This window comes from Eleutherodactylus coqui, chromosome 11 (assembly GCF_035609145.1).
Source record: "Eleutherodactylus coqui strain aEleCoq1 chromosome 11, aEleCoq1.hap1, whole genome shotgun sequence".
Taxonomy (NCBI): Eukaryota; Metazoa; Chordata; class Amphibia; order Anura; family Eleutherodactylidae; genus Eleutherodactylus; species Eleutherodactylus coqui.
In genome coordinates this window covers 137,293,898-137,315,819 of record NC_089847.1, presented here as the reverse complement: position 1 = coordinate 137,315,819, position 21,922 = coordinate 137,293,898, and the positions used below count along the sequence as shown (strand labels likewise).

The following is a 21,922-nucleotide window of genomic DNA, read 5'->3' as shown; positions in this document are numbered from 1 at the left end:
GACGCGCCGCGAGTTCATGGAAACCATCCGTTCACGTGGAACACATCCCTGTGGATATATAGCCTCATGGGTTATAATGGAGCCGTGTGCTGCCGGGGGAATTACACGGTCAGCACGCGGCACCACAATTCGTCGCTGCGTCCGCGGCCCGATGTTCTGTAAATTAAAGGGGTTTTGCCGCTTCAGATATTTACTTCCTACAAACAGGACAGGGGATAAATGTGTGAGCGCTGAGGAGTCCGACTGATGGGACCCCAGTAGTACGAGATCTGCGCCCCCCGAATTGCCCTTGTGAAGGGAGCAGCAGCTGCATGTATGACCATGGCTACATTCACTTCCATGGGAGAAAGGGAAAGCAATATTCCTCTGTCCCATAGAAGTGAATGCAGCCATGGTCATACATGCAGCCGCTGCTCCCTTCACACGGGGCATTAAGGGTGCGCAAATCTTGGATTACTGGGAGTCCCAGCAGTTCAACCCCCGGTGATCAGAATGTCTGTAGTGGGAAAACGGATTTAAGATCTATAAAATAAAAATAAATGAATCCCGTTATTTGTACAGCGCCGACTTATTCCGCAGCGCCTTCAGGTCATTTATTACCCCCACCGAGCTGCGTGCTCATTTTACCGACCTTGGAAGGCTGAGTCAGCTACCTGAACCAAGCGGGAATTGAACCTGCAACCTTCAGGTCGTAAGTGTTGTAGAATGAAACATTGTGCTACTTTGTAATATGATGAAAGCCGACACTTGTGGAAATCCGAGAGGAACGAGAAACACAAAGAATATTCAAATGTCTGAAACCCTTTTATTACAGAAAATGTTAGACAGTTAAAGGGGTCCTCTGGGGTTTACAGACAAGGCGTAATCCAGCACGTACATCAGCCGACTGCTGGGGGCGCCAGCAGAGGGACCGAGCACAAAGCTCTTCACCCCAGGCCCCGCCTTCTGGGCGGAGTTGTGTATCTTGGCATAGCCCCTCTAAAAAGGTTTTAATATACTGTACCCCATATGAGATCTCTGGTGCCTGCTGGAGCCCATACTGCGCCAACACTGCGGACTGTGCTGTCACATATGGCGAAAAAAATCTGCCACGGACAAATCTGCGCCAAAATCTGCACGTCTTGCATGCAGATTTTGTGCTTTAAAAATGTAAAATATGCAGATTTTGGCGCAGGTTTGTCCACGGTGGATTTTCCTGCCACGTGTGACGACGCCCTTAGGTCATTTTATGACTCCGTGGATTTGGCACTAAGCTTTGGCGCAGATTCTCACGAGAGCGAGGCTTTACGGAACCCCGTCCACACGTAGCGGAGGACATCTGCAGAGCTGCTGCTGGTTTGACCATTTGCAGTGATATAGTAACAAATCTGCAAGCGACACATTCGTACCAAAGCCTGCGGCGCTAAAACTGCCGGATTTGAGCGCCCGGCGCGTTTCAGAGTAATGCAAGTCCGTAGACGCGGGAGCTGCAGTTATATAATGTAGTGACTCATACGGACACAACTCCATTTATAATGCACCCTGTAAGGCTAACTTCACACGGCGAGCACGATATCGGGCCGCGAATCACGGAATAATACCGCGCCCGCCACCATGTGAATTCCCAGCAGATACACGGCACTATTTATGTCGAACCTCGCATCACTTCGAGGATTTAGCGATCCTCCGCCGCGGCCCAAGAATGTTGCAGCTTCATAATCCGTCTACTGCTGGAATCGCTGATCATGGCGGCGCGGTAGTAAGTCACGCTTTTTTTTTAACCACAGATGTGAATGCCAAATCCTGTACGATTGTCACGGTTGCGACCAACTTCCGTCTACAGACTCCAAATTTTGGCACGAACTCGCAGTCAGATACGTTGCATAAGTCAGGATGGCGCAGAGCGTCCCGCCGCGGCGCAGCTCATCGTCCGCCTCTAGCATTAGTGTCCATGTAAAGACCAAAGTATTCCACTTCTCTCAGGAAGGTCAAGCAGAAAATCAAAATAGTGGAGATGGGCCATAACAGCAGATTAACCCCGTCCCGCCCTCACGTGCCCAGAGCATTCCAGAGAGCGACTCTGCGCTGCAGAGATTACGCCCGGCGCCGCTCACAGGCTCAGCTGCTGCTGCAGGTTGTAGATGGAGGCGGCACTTTTATGGAGCGCGTCGGAGACGTGTTCTTCATCTTGTAGGAGCTGGGGGTTCCCCAGCACCCCGCTGTCGCCCAGCACGCACGGCACGCTCAGGAACACCTCCTTCTGGATGTTGAAGAATCCCTGAAGAAAGAACGCAGAAGACGGGGAGTTACTGGAGGCGTCCGGCCGGTCGCTGACTGCTGCAGACAACATGGCTGTATAGGGGTTCATTGTATTACGGCGGGCGCCGGCGGAGGAGCAGGTCTGCAACTTCACATCTACTTTGTTTTTTTTTTACATTTTTATGATCTGATTGCTGTCAGTGAACGGGAGCTTGTTACATCCGAAGGCTGAAAACCTTTCCTAAGCAGACAAAGCTGCGGGACTCCTTCCAAGCAAATCTGATACACTGAGGCCTGCGTCACACGAACGTATCTGAGCAGCGTTTTGTGCGCACTACGCAGCGAGTAGAACCCATTGATCTCAATGGGTTCGTTTACATAAGCCTATTTTGCGCGTGCAAAAAAAAAAATACACAGAATGCCCTATTTTCCTGCACATTTGCGCACGAAAATAGCACATATTGCGCAAAAAGTACAGCGGATACGTGAAAATAGGCAGTGCCCGTTGCGTGAATAGACAGCGCAAATGTGCATATGCCTATGTGAAATTAGCTTTAAAGTGACCCTCCGGGCCTGGACAAACAAAGATGGCGGCACCGCTTCTCTGAGAGCTTGGTGCACACTGTGTATTTGTATACATCGGTAGTCTAAGACACTCCACATGGATCTGATTGGCAAGCACTAGTCATGTGGGTGGCACTGGCCAATGAAAGCAGGAGTGTCTTAGACTAACAATGTATATTATGCACAGTGTACATCAGATAGTCAGAAGAGCGGTGCCGCCATCTTTGTTTGCCCAGGCCCAGAGGGTCGCTTTAAAGGGGTTGTCCAGGGAGGGGAAATATACAGACCAGTGATGTCAGCATCTCCATTTCCAACTGGACCCACGTGGTATGGACCGTCTCCGTGCCGGTGAGGTCACTGGAGGAGGCCGGCGTTCCGTTCATTTTAATAACTAAGCCGGCCCTCTTTTTTGCCATGGCCGACGTGGAGAGGGAAGGGGGCCGGCTTAGCTATAGAAATAAACAGAACAGCCAGCCTCCTCCAATGACATTACAGGCATGGAGCCGGCCGTACCATGTGACCCGGGCTCGGGACTCCGCAAGAAGTGGAGGTATCAACCCCGCAGGACCTTGCAAGGGGTGAACAACGGATAAGAGCATCGGGTCTCTTTCCTGTAACAAATCTTGTATTTGGCCAATTCTGGGTCAGGACAGCTATTTAGCCTTTGGGTTCACATTCACTGACAGCTAGCAGAGAGCATGAAAACTGGGAGGAGCTTTTCATTATACATTGATTAAATTACATCCTTGAAGCTACTAATTCCTGCAGAGTACAAGGGGTTAATCTCCTGCTGAGGTTTTCCACATTTGGCTAAGGGGCTGGGCATTGTCAAGGGGTGTGGCTTAACATTATTTTTCTCATACTGCAGATAAGGCAAAGGGGGAGAGGCTCCTGCTGCAGCCAGAACAGTGCGGAGGGGGACGTGGCGGGGCTCCTGCTGCAGCCAGGACAGTGCGGAGGGGGACGTGGCGGGGCTCCTGCTGCAGCCAGGACAGTGCGGAGGGGGACGTGGCGGGGCTCCTGCTGCAGCCAGGACAGTGCGGAGGGAGACGTGGCGGGGCTCCGGCTGCAGCCAGGACAGTGCGGAGGGGGACGTGGCGGGGCTCCGGCTGCAGCCAGGACAGTGCGGAGGGGGACGTGGCGGGGCTCCGGCTGCAGCCAGGACAGTGCGGAGGGGGACGTGGCGGGGCTCCGGCTGCAGCCAGGACAGTGCGGAGGGGGACGTGGTGGGGTTCTTGGCTGCAGCTAGGACAGTGCGGAGGGGGGACGTGGCGGGGTTCTTGCTGCAGCCAGGACAGTGCGGAGGGGGGATGTGGCGGGGCTCCTTCTGCAGCCAGGACAGTGCGGAGGGGGAATGTGGCGGGGCTCCTACTGCAGCCAGGACAGTGCGGAGGGGGGAATGTGGCGGGGCTCCTACTGCAGCCAGGACAGTGCGGAGGGGGGAATGTGGCGGGGCTCCTGCTGCAGCCAGGACAGTGCGGAGGAGGGATGTGGCGGGGCTCCTGCTGCAGCCAGGACAGCGCTGACGCTCAAAAATAGTGGGTAGAATGACGCGATTTGGCCGTGTGGAACTAACCTTATACTTCTCAGTTTGAAATTGTAATATGAGACCAAATAGGATCAACGGAAAGGCGGAGACTAAAAAGGCTCGGTGATTGGATGGATCCTCTTACAGCCCTGCTGACTTTATCCCCATTTTTTTGCATACTTCCTAGCAACGCTGTCAGGCGCGCGGTCGCCACCGCTCACTCTGCATGGGTGACATCAGACTTAATCGGCAGTCCGACGTCACCTACTGACAGCGAGCGATGGGGACCGCCCACCCGACAGCGCAGGGAACTGAATCTAACGAGCACAACTGGGCGCAATATGGAGACAAAGTCAGCGGGGCGGCGGCAGAGCCACACAACCATGACGGGACCTCCTCTGGAAGAGATGGGGTATCACCTATTTGGTCCCCTTTATATTCTGCTCCATACGGTTTGCATTGACGTTGCGTTTCCGTGTTCTCCGGCGGGAAGTCCGTACCTGAGCAAGGGAGGAAACGGAGTGAATCTTCCTCTTATTCTGTACGATGGTGTCTGTGAGGTCGGCTACAGACAGACCGATAGACCACGACCTCTGACCTTTACCCTTCATGACCTCCAGAGCTCTGCAAGGTTAATGAATGTAAATAAGTACAGTAACACACACATAATGCCCCCATAACAGTGCAGCCACAGGGCCCCAGAACAGTGCAGCCACAGGGCCCCAGAACAGTGCAGCCACAGGGCCCCATGTATGATGTCAAACACCGCGTTCACATGCCCAGCAGGAGTTTCGCCTCTTTCTTATTCGCTCAGTAATGTCTTGCACCTCTAACTGCGAGAGGCTAATTCTGTAGGACAGCACTGTAAACTCTGCTATGGAGACCCCTCACCTGTTTGTCAGCTGTTCCTGGAAAAGTTTGGGATATAATTTAGCAGAAGATTTGTGATTTGCAGAATTGGGATCACTCCAGGCCGCCACTGCAATAAAAAAGTTCACAATATTCAACACACGGGTCCTCCTTATTACATGCTGACATATTTGTTGGAAAACTTAGGGACTGCCTTGCTTTGCACGCTAAAGAAAAGAAAAAAATATCCTTAGGAAAATGCTTGATTTTGTTTTTAAATGTAGTCAGATTGCCCCATTCTACAGTGGTTCATTCCATAATGATGCAGTCAGTGTACTGTGGAATAGACCACTGCAGAAAAATAATAGGGGGTTCTGACTACACTAAAAACAGTTGGGAATGTTAGTCACCTACGTTTTTCTTCTTCCTTGTTTCTACTATTTAGAAATGCAATCTGAGAAACCTCTAATCACCTGATGTTGTTATAAAGCCGAGGGTGACATTGCTAGGCTTCCATCCTCACCTTTATCTGCTCCTTGCTCCCCGATGACCCAACCTGACTGCGGCTCTTCAGACGAATTGGTCAATGTCTGAACAACGTGCTGAAACCTTGCAGAGTCCAAGTTACATCCGATCCCAATGACTTGTCTGTAGGGAAGTCCACTCAGCTTCCAAGCCACGTAGGTCATTATCTCCACTGCAAGCCAAGTAGAAATGTCACCGATACATTATATATGGAGGGAACGATGGGCAAATACACGGGATACTGCAGGAATACCACGACAGGTAGGGCTCCTGCTCACGGACGGATATATGCTGCAGAGTCCACAGCACATACTGCCCATTACTTCCTACGGAGTTCCGCGGCTTCCTACCCACGAGCGGAAATTAATTGCGATTTTTGCTCGTGGAGAAAAAAAAAAGTAACAGCATGCTCTATTTTCGTGCGGATGGCTTCCATTGAAGTCAATAGAAATCGTCCGACCCACGGCCCCTCCGCAATGAATATTGTGGAAAGGTCGCGGATTCCGCGCCATCGCCTAGTGAGGGCGAGGGCAAAAAACTTTTTGGGGAAAAAAAAAAAATCTGTACTTTGCATGCACGATGGCGAGCCGCGGGGTCAATCTGTCGTGCAGAATAGATGACTGAATAACAGATAAGCACGGACACCGCTGCCGTGTGCAGGCGGCCCTACAATGAAATTAAACTGACGTACCTCCTGCAGATGAACCCCCCCCCCCCCCATGAACCAGATCACTCATTATACCATCTCCCGCTTACCAGGCTGGGAGGCGATGACCAACACGCTGTCCGCGCAATGATACGACACAACTGGTATAAATCCGCGCAGCAGATCCACGTTGCTCTGTAGGACCTCCAGATAGGACTTGGCGCTGCTCCACGCATTCACAGTTATGATTACGACCTTGGAGCCAGCAATAGAGGACAGATCTGGAATGAAGGAGACGGGGGGTGATGTGACATCGAAAAACACACCAGAAAACCGTCTTAGACGCGGGGGTGGCGCTCGTAGCGAGGCGCACGGTTTACTCAAACCAATGTGCAAAATGCCGGTCTAAGTAAATTGGCCCCGCTATTAGTCAATCGGCCCCCTCGTGCGTTCCCTCAAGTCACATTATTATGTCTGCATTAAAGGGGTTGCATTATGCAAATACTTAAAGGGGTTTTCAGACCACTGGGACCCCACTGACTCCAAGAAGGGGCGGTCTCTATTCTCAGTGGTGGTCTCAGCACCCTGCCAATCACACTTTCTTACTCCTTCACCCACCTTTACTGACTTCCACATTTGGAATGGAGAAGAGCTCCAGGTCTGTGGCTCCGCCCCCTTTCGATCCTCCATCGCTGATGTCAAGAAGAACCAACTTGTCCGCAGCCCTCTGGAGAAAAAATGCATCATGTCACAAAATTCTGCTGCAGATCTGGGTTCAAAGTGCATCAACGTCCCGACCATCTCTCCATATCATCACGATGTGTGCGGCCATTACAGCCATATCCGACCGGTGACAGAAGAGATCCAAAGCCGTAAAGTTTTCAAAGCAATGGCTGTGATTGGTTTTTCGACTGCTGCTCAGCCAATCAATGCAGCGCTCGATGAACCAATCACAGCTATCACATTGGTTGATCGAGTACTGCATTGATTGGCTGAGCAGTGCTCGAGAACCAATCAGAGCCATCGCTTCCTGGAGGTGGGATTAATGAATCCTGTAACCAGGAAGTGAACTTCGGTGGGTGGCCGAGGACTGCAAGAAGCGCATCGGAGCTCCAGAAAGCAGCGGGAGGACATGGACCGATTCTCCTAGGTAATGTAATCCTTTTTTTTAATGCAACACAGCTAGGGCTTATTTTCAGGGTAGGACTTATATTTTAAGCCTCCCGAAAATACCAAAAAAATCAGGGTAGGGCTTATTTTTGGGGAATTAGGGTAGTTGATTGACAGTGATCCGCCGCTTGGGATACCTGCCAAACAGTTGATCTTCTGGTTCGCCGTCAGTGCAATGGGATCCATGGAAGCGATGCCTTCCATTACTCTTCTGATGCGGCGTCCGGCGCTGCTGCAGGACGCCCTGTGGACATTCATTTCGGCGTTTAACCTTTTTTTTACCTTTGCAGATATGGACAACAGACACGCCAGGGCCAAGTCGCCTCCTCCAATCACCGTGACTTTACTGTGACTTTTTGCGCTTACGTCTACGCAGGACACACCTGGCGAGGTAATGACATGGTGTTACAGCAGGGGGCACTGTGTGCCGGTCTCTACAGCCGGGGAGCGCTATGTCCTTACCGTCGGTGACCCGTGAGATGAGAGAGAGGAGCTCCTTCTGTCTGGCGGCTTCCGCAGCGGAGAGGGAATACAACGGCAGCTCACCCTCAAACGTGGCCGCCATTTCTTTGATGAGGCCGAGGATCGTGGACTTGGGCTGTAAGAGACTGAACGTTACAAGACGGCAGCGAGCGCTATAATAGCGAATGCCTGATGGTACAGTAATGGCAGTTCCCCCCGGGGATGGGCCATCCGTCTCAGATGAGGCGACCTCTTAATCCTTATACAGGGGGCCACGGAGAAGTATCCCGGCCCCCCACTCTGATGACAGCGGTCTAAGAGAATATCTGTCTTAGTTGCCTGTAGCAACCAATAACAACGCAGCTTTCATTTTGCTTCAGCAGTATAAGGAATGAAAGCTGCGCTGTGATTGGTTGCTACGGGCAACAAAGATTTATTTTTAGGCAGCCCTTATTAGAGTGGGGGGCCGGGATAACTCTCCGTGGCCCCCTGTACAATGATAGTTCTGAAACGTCTAATATATTTGGTAATTTGGTCTCATGATTCTCAATGTCTCTGCATGTTGTCAGTGAATGGAAACAATTTGACAGTGAATCTTGGGTGACCCTTTGTCTCCGCGGACCCCCAGTCGCAGCTTTTAAACTTCCTAGGCACTTATTCAAATTAGCTTTTTGCTCCCAACAAATGGAAAAAAATCCCCAAAAAAGTGTTTGGTATTTATATGTGTAAAAAAAACAATTTTTAACCGTTTCTTCCATTTTTAAACACATTGTCTCCTTCTGTATTTCTTCCCTTCCGCGCACCCGTTAAAAAATACAAGGCGGGTCACGGAGAGGTTCCCCGTTAACCCCTTCACGCTATATGAAGAAACATTATGTCCTGGGCAGCTGGTACTTGCTGAGCCCGTGCCATCTGCAGTGGGAGCTAGCAGCGACCGACAGCCAGCCTCCTGTTGCAACAGCGGGGATCCGTGAGAACACGGATCCCTGCTGTTAACCCCTTACATGCTGCAATCAATGTTGATCATGGCATGGAAAGGGTTTACAGAGAGAGCGTGCTCCCATTGTGACATCATCGGCCTGCTATGATGTCATCACAGAGGGCCAGTTGGTTGCCAAGGAAACTGGACACAATTGCCTGGCATATGATCAATAGCGATAATGCAGAGGTACTCCAGTGGATCATCATAGTGATCATACGATCGCGGGTTCAAGTGCCGTACAGGAACAAAAATGTATTATAAAGGGTCAAAAAAGAGGTAAGAATAATAATGGAAAAGGTAAAAAAATATATATAAATTTTGGTATTGTTGTAATCATACCGAACTGCAGAATTAATGTATCGTCATTTACGCTGCATGATTAACGGCGTAAACAGGAACACAGAAAACAATAGCAGAATTAAGGCGGGTTTTTTTTCTCCTTGCCCGCAAAAAAAAAAAAAATGTATTAAAAGTTACACAATGTGTTATATTTACCCAGAAAATAGTCCCAAAAAACTACATCTCGCCACGTAAAGAACAAGCCCTCATACGGCCGAGTCGGCGAAAAATAAAAAAAGGTATGGCTTTTAAAAATTAAAAATGAAAATCCCCCAAAATTTGTTGTGTCCTTAAAGGGGAACGCCCACGTGCCGTGGAAGCGCAGAGTTACCGCAACAAAAACCATGTCAAGATACGCACCATTGGATTCAGTTGTGGATCAGAAGCGGATTCCAGCCGGCACGGGCGCCTCTCACCTCCGCCGCCCCAACGTCACATGACCGGCGGTGCTCAGAAGCGGTTGCTGGGCGATGATGCGCCGCGCTCTTCGTATTTGAAGGTGGGAGGAGCCCCTTATTCGTAGGCTGAAATCAGCAGCAGATCCACAGGTGAATCCGGGTCAGAATCCGCGCCAAAGGTTTTTGATGCGGAAATGCTGCTGATTTTGTGGCCGTGGAAAACCCACAGTATTTCTGCTACGTTTGAAGGTACGCTAGAAGAAAATATCTTTGTTGCCCGTAGCAACCAATCACAACGCAGCTTTCCTTTTACCTCAGCAGTACAAGAAATGAAAGCTGCGCTGTGATTGGTTGCTACGGGCAACAGACATTTTGCTTCAGACAACTTTCACGCTGTAAATTCATTTAACGGACAACAAAAATAGAACCAAACGGAAACCTTTCCTTCCGCTTCCGTTACCCAGAGACGGAAAGGTAAAAACACGCGGAACGGTCCGGTCTGTTCGCTTTGCATTTTTTAGCGGGAAAAAAGCGTTGCCGTCCGCGCTATTGTTTTTGTTAAAAACAAAACCAAAAGTAACCAGAAGCTTAAAAAATCCCGCGGGCGTCAACAAGGCGTAAACAGAAACGTTTTTTTGTTTTTGTTTTTTCAGCTCTTGAGACGGAAAACAAAACCGCAGATGTGAACGGCAATATTTATCCCAGTGACAACTGGAAACTCCGGTCCGGCGGGTTAATTACGGAGTGAAACGAGTCTGGGCGCCGTCATGTGACCGTATTACTCAGCGTGCGATCAGGACATTGCCAGCAGTTACTTCGTGATCACATGACAATTACTGTACGATCTATAGAAACGCGTGTGGAGCAGTCACCATAGCAACCAGACTCCGCCTCTGAGTGACCAGTTTGGTTGTTATGGTAACGGCTCCATTTTTTCTTTGCATCATTTTTGATGAATCTCTCCGGTTTGTCGCTAACGATCTCTCCGGTGTGACGGTATGTTTATAGTTCAGCTTGTTAGGTGCGAGATATACAAGATGGCGGCTCTCCGTGTTTGCGGCCCGTGTGCGGTACTTACATGGCTCCAGTCCTGAAGGTACGGCAGGTAGATCCGTCCATGACTGTCTATGTGTTTTCCGACCCGGATCCCCATATTTTGTGTCGGTTTTAGAAAGCAAAGCGGAGGGGCGAACGGGTGCGAATCCAGGAGCCACAGACAGACGGGGATGTTGTACGAGGTTCCTGCGAGACACAAAATTACACGAAAATATACTGTGCTGTATACTCTGTACGTCGCCTGTCCCCCAAGTGTCATCACTCCTGCCTACCGAATATCAGTGTCTCACAATCCCGCACCCCGAGTGCCGTCGTGTCACCCTCCCCCCACACCCCGAGTGCCGTCGTGTCATCCCCCCCACCCCGAGTGCCGTCGTGTCATCCCCCCCCCCCCCGAGTGCCGTCGTGTCATCCCCCCCCCCGCACCCCGAGTGCCGTCGTGTCATCCCCCCCCCGCACCCCGAGTGCCGTCGTGTCATCCCCCCCCCGCACCCCGAGTGCCGTCGTGTCATCCCCCTCCCCGCACCCCGAGTGCCGTCGTGTCATCCCCCTCCCCGCACCCCGAGTGCCGTCGTGTCATCCCCCTCCCCGCACCCCGAGTGCCGTCGTGTCATCCCCCTCCCCGCACCCCGAGTGCCGTCGTGTCATCCCCCTCCCCGCACCCCGAGTGCCGTCGTGTCATCCCCCTCCCCGCACCCCGAGTGCCGTCGTGTCATCCCCCTCCCCGCACCCCGAGTGCCGTCGTGTCATCCCCCTCCCCGCACCCCGAGTGCCGTCGTGTCATCCCCCTCCCCGCACCCCGAGTGCCGTCGTGTCATCCCCCTCCCCGCACCCCGAGTGCCGTCGTGTCATCCCCCTCCCCGCACCCCGAGTGCCGTCGTGTCATCCCCCTCCCCGCACCCCGAGTGCCGTCGTGTCATCCCCCTCCCCGCACCCCGAGTGCCGTCGTGTCATCCCCCTCCCCGCACCCCGAGTGCCGTCGTGTCATCCCCCTCCCCGCACCCCGAGTGCCGTCGTGTCATCCCCCTCCCCGCACCCCGAGTGCCGTCGTGTCATCCCCCTCCCCGCACCCCGAGTGCCGTCGTGTCATCCCCCTCCCCGCACCCCGAGTGCCGTCGTGTCATCCCCCTCCCCGCACCCCGAGTGCCGTCGTGTCATCCCCCTCCCCGCACCCCGAGTGCCGTCGTGTCATCCCCCTCCCCGCACCCCGAGTGCCGTCGTGTCATCCCCCTCCCCGCACCCCGAGTGCCGTCGTGTCATCCCCCTCCCCGCACCCCGAGTGCCGTCGTGTCATCCCCCTCCCCGCACCCCGAGTGCCGTCGTGTCTTCCCCCGCCCCCGAGTGTCGTCGTCGTGTCACCCCCCGCACTCCGAGTGTCGTCGTCGTGTCACCCCCCGCACTCCGAGTGTCGTAGTGTCACCTCCACCCCCGCACCCAAAATGTCGATGTGTCATCCCTCGCACCCAAAGTGTCGTTGTGTCATCCTCCTGCCCCCCAAGTGTCGGCCCCCCTATAGACCCCCATCAAACATTCATATTACCCTGGAACTTCATGGGAATGGTTCCTGAGAGATTCAACAAATCCTTCTGAGATCCATCTTTAAATGCTGAAAATGGAAAAAAAGATGTGGTTTGTGATTCATCGTCCTGCTGATAGAGGGCGCCGCCATTAGGGGATCCCGCTGCCACGAAGGGGCTCGTCTGTATATATTCAGAAGGTGGTACGTATCACATCCACATTATGCCAGGAGCCCAGTACCCACAATGCCCATCAGGTACTGGTGCACATTGTCTCCACCGGACCTAGGGGTAGATAGATGTGGTGAGCTGGCTCAGTGACAGGTACTTCCAGTGGAGACCAGATGCCCCAGTACCTGCCCATCACACGGTCCCTGCCAGCTTGTCTTCCGATCTTCCTGCCATCTCTTCCCTACATAAGTGACGCACCCAACCGACGCCATCTTCCATTCCTCCATGACCCCGACTGGTCTTCAGCTGCGTCACGCCATACACAGCGAGCTGCGACATTCGGTGCGATGTGATGCCTTCTATCATCGCCAGCAGTCATGTTATCAGTAATTGGTCCTACAGTCGCTCTTCTGTACAATCAGAACAGGCGGGCGCATTCACGCCCCACATCAATCAGCCTGGGATGCCCATCACCCATCGCTGGTTCTCCTCCCTTGGACCACCTTTGGCCAGTACTACCCACTACACACCACAAGGCCGGCCCTTCTGGAGACGCTCCGATTTAGTCATCTACATATCACAATTAGCCCCTTGTCACAGTCGCTCAGATCCGCGAACTTCTCCACCCTTCTTGCTTCCAACATCAACTTCAAGAACTGACGGACCACTCCCCGCCCGAAATATCTTATAATACGTATATAGACCGCATAATATCTTCCCCGTCAGGCGCCATTGTCACCGCAGTAGATAGGAGGCCCCTGTAGCGCTCACTTAGCTTCATAGTATATAATGCTATTGAGGCGACTTACTGTAGGTGTCCATGGAATACAGGAAGTTGGGGAAGGCGCGGTGGACATCTTTTAACTCTTCGATAGTCAGGTCTCGAAATTTATACTATGAGAGTAAAGCAGAGATACAACTTGATAACATCTCTATCACGTATCCAGAGAGCGAACTCATATTTACCTCACTGACGATTACAGGTACGAGAAAATATAACGGAAGTATCGGTACGTTACTAGTTATGTGTCCGTACGGTATATCAGCTATATGATGACTCAGTACTAATTTTATAATGCAAGTATTAGTAATAGGTATATGATATCAGTACAGCGCTGGTTCTGCGAGGTCAGTATCCCTATAGTACTAAGTCTGTGGGGTCAGTATCACTATAGTACTAAGTCTGTGGGGTCAGTATCACTATAGTACTAGTTCTGCGAGGTCAGTATCTCTATAATACTAGTTCTGCGAGGTCAGTATCACTATAGTACTAGTTCTACGAGGTCAGTATCTCTATAGTACTAGTTCTGCGAGGTCAGTATCACTATAGTACTAGTTCTACGAGGTCAGTATCTCTATAGTACTAGTTCTGCGAGGTCAGTATCACTATAGTACTAGTTCTGCGAGGTCAGTATCACTATAGTACTAGTTCTGCGAGGTCAGTATCACTATAGTACTAGTTCTGCGAGGTCAGTATCACTATAGTACTAGTTCTGCGAGGTCAGTATCACTATAGTACTAGTTCTACGAGGTCAGTATCACTATAGTACTAGTTCTGCGAGGCCAGTATCACTATAGTACTAGTTCTGCGAGGCCAGTATCACTATAGTACTAGTTCTGCGAGGCCAGTATCACTATAGTACTAGTTCTGCGAGGTCAGTATCACTATAGTACTAGTTCTGCGAGGTCAGTATCACTATAGTACTAGTTCTGCGAGGTCAGTATCACTATAGTACTAGTTCTGCGAGGTCAGTATCACTATAGTACTAGTTCTGCGAGGTCAGTATCACTATAGTACTAGTTCTGCGAGGTCAGTATCACTATAGTACTAGTTCTGCGAGGTCAGTATCTCTATAGTACTAGTTCTGCGAGGTCAGTATCTCTATAGTACTAGTTCTGCGAGGTCAGTATCTCTATAGTACTAGTTCTGCGAGGTCAGTATCTCTATAGTACTAGTTCTGCGAGGTCAGTATCTCTATAGTACTAGTTCTGCGAGGTCAGTATCTCTATAGTACTAGTTCTGCGAGGTCAGTATCTCTATAGTACTAGTTCTGCGAGGTCAGTATCTCTATAGTACTAGTTCTGCGAGGTCAGTATCTCTATAGTACTAGTTCTGCGAGGTCAGTATCTCTATAGTACTAGTTCTGCGAGGTCAGTATCTCTATAGTACTAGTTCTGCGAGGTCAGTATCTCTATAGTACTAGTTCTGCGAGGTCAGTATCTCTATAGTACTAGTTCTGCGAGGTCAGTATCTCTATAGTACTAGTTCTGCGAGGTCAGTATCTCTATAGTACTAGTTCTGCGAGGTCAGTATCACTATAGTATTAGTTCTGCGAGGTCAGTATCACTATAGTACTGGTTCTGCGAGGTCAGTATCACTATAGTACTGGTTCTGCGAGGTCAGTATCACTATAGTACTAGTTCTGCGGGGTCAGTATCACTATAGTACTAGTTCTGCGGGGTCAGTATCACTATAGTACTAGTTCTGCGGGGTCAGTATCACTATAGTACTAGTTCTGCGGGGTCAGTATCACTATAGTACTAGTTCTGTGAGGCCAGTATCACTATAGTACTAAGTCTGCGGGGTCAGTATCACTATAGTACTAGTTCTGCGAGGTCAGTATCACTATAGTACTAGTTCTGCGAGGTCAGTATCTCTATAGTACTAGTTCTGCGAGGTCAGTATCTCTATAGTACTAGTTCTGCGAGGTCAGTATCACTATAGTATTAGTTCTGCGAGGTCAGTATCACTATAGTACTAGTTCTGCGAGGTCAGTATCACTATAGTACTAGTTCTGCGAGGTCAGTATCACTATAGTACTAGTTCTGCGGGGTCAGTATCACTATAGTACTAGTTCTGCGGGGTCAGTATCACTATAGTACTAGTTCTGCGGGGTCAGTATCACTATAGTACTAGTTCTGTGAGGCCAGTATCACTATAGTACTAAGTCTGCGGGGTCAGTATCACTATAGTACTAGTTCTGCGAGGTCAGTATCACTATAGTACTAGTTCTACGGGGTCAGTATCACTATAGTACTAGTTCTACGGGGTCAGTATCACTATAGTACTAGTTCTATGCTGGTATCAGAAAGGTAGTTGCTTAGCGTTCTGTTTTTAAAACCTAGATTGTAATATTATAGCTGTACCAGTTATATGGTGCTAATACTAGTTATGTCAGATTGGTAAAGGTTTAGTACTAGTTACGGGCTGTGTAAAACCCTCCAGCACCCAGAAGAAGTTGTTGTTTTGCTGTAAAACCCAGCAGGCAGATCTGTAATGATGAGAGTTGTGGTGATTAGATGGACGGTCTTGTCACCGGAGGCCCTAAAAGTGATTTCCCCCCTTGGCCTATAAGAGGCTCTCGGAGGCTCCTTGTGTGTAGTGACCTCTTCTTCAGCTGGTAGCCTGTTGACCACTAGACGCCTCTACGACGCAGAGAAGAGATTTCACCCCGTTACCAGATGGGGGCGCATTATTGGGGTGTGAAAAGGCTGGATGGTCGTATCGATGAATTGTCCCCACCGGGCCCACCTGACCAGACTGTTAGGAGGTGTTGGGACCAGTGGATAGGGGCACACAAGGTGACCGGGCTCAGGACCCCCTACAGACCACCAGTAGAGAGGAGCGTCTGACCAGACTGTTAGGAGGTGTTGGGACCAGTGGATGGGGGCACACAAGGTGACCGGGCTCAGGACGCCCCCTACAGACCACCAGTAGAGAGGAGCGTCTGACCAGATTGTTAGGAGGTGTTGGGACCAGTGGATGTGTGAGGGCACACAAGGTGACCGGGCTCGGGACGCCCCCTACAGACCACCAGTAGAGAGGACTGTCTGACCAGATTGTTAGGGGGTGTTGGGACCAGTGGATGTGTGAGGGCACACAAGGTGACCGGGCTCAGGACGCCCCCTACAGACCACCAATAGAGAGGACTGTCTGACCAGATTGTTAGGGGGTGTTGGGACCAGTGGATGAGGGCACACAAGGTGACCGGGCCCAGGACGCCCCCTACAGACCACCAGCAGAGAGGAGCGTCTGATTGTCCGACAAGCCCCAGCAACTCCAACTCTTTAATTGTCCACCATCGTTACAGCCCTGTGTCTGTCGGAACCATTTCCAGGCGGTTGGCTGAAGGACATGTGGTTTCACGGCCCCCATTACGTGTATGGCCTCCGACAGACAGCGTCACCCCCGTTTGCAGGGTGTCGTGGACGATGAAACTGGACGGAGGGGAACCGGGTTGTCTTCAGTGATTAATCCAGGTTCAGTTTGTGCGCTGATAACAGCCGTGTTCGTGGCTGGAGACCTGGGGGTGGGTGCGAGGACACCTCAATCCTGCCTTTGCTGTGGAGCGGCACACTGCCCCCTGCTGGTGTGATGGTCTGGGGGCCATCACATACGACAGTCGGTCCCCCCTAGTGGTGGTACGAGGGACAATGACAGCTCAGCGATATGTTCAGGACATCCTGCAGCCACATGTGTTCCTCTCATGGCGGCTTCCAGCGGGATAATGCTCGGCCGCACACACGGAAGCCCCCACAACATTGCCACACTGCCTGGCTGCCTGTATCACATCTAGAGGAGGTACAACAGGGTACTAGAGCCTCCATGCCCATTCATATCACATCTTGTATCCAAGCCTGAGGTGGTACAACAGGGTACTAGAGCCTCCATGCCCGCCTGTACCACATCTTGTATCCAAGCTAGAGCCTCCATGCCCATCTGTATCACATCTTGTATCCAAGCTACAGCTGGTACAACAGGGTGCTAGAGCCTCCCTACAAGATATCAGTTTTCCAGAATAAATGACCCTTTCGCTCTGATATTGCACTCACTTAGGGTTCTCTCACAGGAGCGCAGTCTACCGCGTATTATGCGCATGAGTTTTGTGTGCGTAATACGCAGTACCGAACTCACAGTTACTTTCAGTTGTACCATTCACACAGCGGGCACAACTGAAAGTGAATATGGGTTAGTATCAGTCCACCAATAGACCGCTAGTACTAGTCGTGAGGTTAGTGTCAGTCCACTAATATACCGCTAGCACTAGTCGTGAGGTAAGTATCAGTCCACTAATAGACCACTAGCACTAGTCGTGAGGTTAGGATCAGTCCACTAATATACCACTAGTACTAGTCGTGACGTTAGTATCAATCCACTAATATATCACTAGTACTAGTTGTGAGGTTAGTATCAGTCCACTAATATACCGCTAGTACTAGTCGTGAGGTTAGTATCAGTCCACTAATATACCGCTAGTACTAGTTAGTATCAGTCCACTAATAGACCACTAGCACTAGTTGTGAGGTTAGTATCAGTCCACTATTAGACCGCTAGCACTAGTCGTGAGGTTAGTATCAGTTACTAATATACCGCTAGTACTAGTCGTGAGGTTAGGATCAGTCCACTAATATACCGCTAATACTAGTCGTGAGGTTAGGATCAGTCCACTAATATACCGCTAGTACTAGTCGTGAGGTTAGTATCAGTTACTAATATACCGCTAGTACTAGTCGTGAGGTTAGGATCAGTCCACTAATATACCGCTAATACTAGTCGTGAGGTTAGGATCAGTCCACTAATATACCGCTAGTACTAGTCGTGAGGTTAGTATCAGTTACTAATATACCGCTAGTACTAGTCGTGAGGTTAGGATCAGTCCACTAATATAGCGCTAGTACTAGTCGTGAGGTCAGTATCAGTCCACTAATATAGCGCTAGTACTAGTCGTGAGGTTAGTATCAGTCCACTAATATAGCGCTAGTACTAGTCGTGAGGTTAGTATCAGTCCACTAATATAGCGCTAGTACTAGTCGTGAGGTTAGTATCAGTTACTAATATACCGCTAGTACTAGTCGTGAGGATAGTGTCAGTCCACTAATATACTGCTAATACTAGTCGTGAGGTTAGTATCAGTCCACTAGTATACCGCTAGTACTAGTCGTGAGGTTAGTGTCAGTCCACTAATATACTGCTAATACTAGTCGTGAGGTTAGTATCAGTCCACTAATATACTGCTAATACTAGTCGTGAGGTTAGTATCAGTCCACTAATATACTGCTAATACTAGTCGTGAGGTTAGTGTCAGTCCACTAATATACTGCTAATACTAGTCGTGAGGTTAGTGTCAGTCCACTAATATAGCGCTAGTACTAGTCGCAAGGTTCGTATCAGTCCACTAATATAGCGCTAGTACTAGTCGCGAGGTTAGTATCAGTCCACTAATATAGCGCTAGTACTTGTTGAGAGGTTAGTATCAAATTGGCACTTGTTAGTTATAGGAAGCTAGTCATGTGATGCGAGTTTCAGTCCAGCACTAGTTAGTTATACAGAGTTGTACTAGTCATGAGATGCAGGTATCAGTCCAGTAAAGTTCTATGATGCTGGTACTAGTTAGTAAAGTGGCGCACCAGTAGTCAGGTGTCCAGCACTAGTATAGCCCCTCTCACCTTCCCCAGCCGCTGCCTCATCAGCTCCACACTGAACTCCATCCTGAATCCCCGGCTTCTCTTCCTGCTTCCTCTGCTGAGCCCGGGACAGAGAGTGGGGAGGAGCTGCCGCCATCACTGGGAGCCCAGAGTGCAGTCCTCCTCCCCCTCCCCTCTGCTGTCAGGAAACTTCCTGCATACACTGCACCAGAGAGCTGTCCTCAGAGCTCCCCACAGATGACAGCTGGTGGCCGGGACCTGCAGCTTTTCACGCATACACCGTTAGGTTCTATTCACATCAGCGCTAGCGATTCCGTTATGGAAGCAGGAAAATGGGATCCCCTGAATGAACACATCCGTCTTATAAGGCAACGAAACTGCGTCGAATGGACCCCACTGACTATAATGGCATCTGTTCAGTTCCTGCGTGCACGACTTTTTCATCTGGCATTTCATGGCGATTCTGCGCCGGAGGCCCTCCGATCCGGATGTGAGTAGAGCCAGGTGCCACAGCCCCTTGTGATACCACACTGTGAGCTGGCTAAACCGCGGCGTTCAGAGCAAAGTCAAAAGTTTCTTGTGTCCCCTTTCCTTCACAGAAGAGGCCATAACCGCGCCACAAGCAGAGGAGCCACAGCATCTAATGACCTTATGTAGAAGGACCATCAGCGGTACGAACTGACAAAACCCTTAACTGGAGGACGCAGCGCAGTTGAGGATTTTATCAATCAGTACGGATTTTGTTGCGTTTTTAACTGAGGAATGCGTTCTGCGGAACAGATCGCGGGATTTATTCTGTTTTTTCCCCACAGACTACATTTCCTGAATATGTGAATATTAATGAGCCGCTACGGACTCCCCTCTGCTGCATCGGACTCCCCTCTGCCGCACCGGACTCCCCTCTGTCGCACCGGACTCCCCCCTGCCGCACCGGACTGCCCTCTGCCGCACTGGACTCCCCCCTGCCGCACCGGACTCCCCCCTGCCGCACCGGACTCCCCTCTGTCGCACCGGACTCCCCCCTGCCGCACCGGACTGCCCTCTGCCGCACTGGACTCCCCCCTGCCGCACCGGACTCCCCCCTGCCGCACCGGACTCCCCTCTACCACTACGGACTCCCCTCTGCAGCTACAGACATAGGGGGACTTGTGATTGCTTATGTTGGGCTGCTATGACAATCAAAGAGCACCTTGGGATCTCATCATGGGGGAAGTCTAATCGGGGCATTTAAGGTAGTTACCAGTGGCGATCAGTGTCAGCGCTGACCATGGCTGTTGAGGGTGGTACCCGCCCTGTATGGGGCAGGACGCCTTCTGATCTTGCCCCATAAGCACCCTGATGTCGGAGTGAGTACATGTACGCCTTAAAAGCATCAAGAGGTTAAAGTCCTTTTACATGGGCTAATTGGGCCCAAAAATTCCTACAAACACTCGTTTGACCAACAATTGGGCCGTCTAAAAGGTACCAACAATCAACCAACCAATGAATAAAAGCTACTCTGTTGGGAAATCATTCAGATTCATTAAAGAGCTCACTAATCGCGGTATATCTCCAGGTGCAAACAGGCAGCGGTACCGCCAGCTTGTAGGGACTAAGGATCGGAATGGCGATTGTTCGTTCTTGTAAGCAGAGTCTCAGCTCGTGTAGAAGAAAATTAAGTGAGCCAATGGACATGCATGTTGAGCAGAATTCGTTACATCAAGCCCTTGGCCCGCGTAACGACCCTCATCAATATAGCGAGTATCAATACTTTCTACAACAAGTACCAGAGAATTCCTGCAGCCACCTGTAATCTGTGCAGACGTCCGTTACCCGCCATGTGACTGCCTTCTGCCCGGTCTGAGAGGCGCATGTAATGCCAGAATCGCGTGCCGATTCATCCTTACTTGGACAGGGGGTCCGGAGTGATGTCATCTGGTTGGAGAATTTTACTATGATGTCGCTGAGATAAGGTATAGCCAATACCGCCTTGGTGTGGAGAATAGCCATCATGAACGCCAGAACTTGGGTGAATATTCAGGAGTGCAGAGAACTATATAGTGTAGCCCAAAGAAATGATCTGCCGAACACAGGCCGCTGAGATGTGGGCGAGCCAAGTTTCCCTAAATAGGGCGTCATCTTGGATGGACTGGGTGGGGACTGCTCTTCAGGCAGATTTAGAGGACTAGAACTGCAAAGTCTGACGACAGGGATGCCACGAGGGTCTCGGTTCAGATGAGGGCCTTTCTTTCTGTTCCTGTGCAGTTTTCCTACTATCTGAGCTCCTGGCGTTGGAGCCGCAAAGAAAACGAAAATGGGATCCTTGCTTCTGTGGAGCTCCAGCACGTCTGGATCTATTCTGCGGCGGGAACTCTTACCACCAGCAGCTTTCAAAATTCTCTCATCCGAAAAGTCTTGCACCAACCAAAGGAAGGCCTGCTAAGGACCGCCTAGAGGACGCATCTCGGACCCATGATTTTAACCACAGGGTCCAGTGTGTGGCTACTGAAACCTCCCAGCCCGTGCTGTCCGATGTCAGAGAATACCTCGGTGTAGTCATTTAGCCTCTTCAGTAGAGGCCTTACTGACCGAGGTAGAGATGAAAAATAGCCTGTGCGCCGACCCCACTGCCTCAAAGGAAGTTTTGACTAGTGATTCCATTTTCTTGTCACAGACATCTTGATATGACGAAGCGTCCACCATAGAGAGGGTGGTGTTTTTTGCCAAACAGGACACTGGGGGATCCACTGCTGGTGAAGATGACCACTTTTTGACTAAAGTCTCTGGAGAATGCTTGGAGCGTCTGAAGGAAAAGGTTGCCATTGACGTAGTAGGTGTCTGATCCGATACCTGTAGGGTCTCTTTCACGGCATCTATCAGGCTGTCCATCATAATGTAGAGTTTAGAGGCCGGTTCTTCATCCCAATCGGTTTGAGAGTGGGACTCAAGAGTTCTCTGAGCGACTATTGTCCCTGGAGGGGGGTTTGGGTATTTCAGTTAGGGCTGGATGAGAAGCCGATGCAGGAGCCCTGGACGCCTGCCTTGAGTGAGGTGGCCTAGTCCTCTTGTGTG

General features: G+C 50.8%; 1 protein-coding gene across 1 annotated transcript; it reads right to left on the bottom strand.

Moving 5' to 3' along the window:
• Positions 1-785: 785 nt before the first annotated feature.
• UEVLD (UEV and lactate/malate dehyrogenase domains) lies at positions 786-19,032 on the bottom strand. The gene is made up of 12 exons (XM_066583624.1): positions 18,893-19,032; positions 13,255-13,339; positions 12,298-12,363; positions 10,780-10,943; positions 7,983-8,118; positions 7,803-7,903; positions 6,969-7,077; positions 6,461-6,631; positions 5,703-5,876; positions 5,222-5,309; positions 4,831-4,954; positions 786-2,257 (listed from the first exon to the last, which is right to left on the bottom strand). The coding sequence occupies exons 1-12, from the start codon at positions 18,932-18,934 to the stop codon at positions 2,090-2,092; spliced, it is 1,428 nt and encodes a 475-aa protein (XP_066439721.1). The 5' UTR covers positions 18,935-19,032; the 3' UTR covers positions 786-2,089.
• Positions 19,033-21,922: the final 2,890 nt, after the last annotated feature.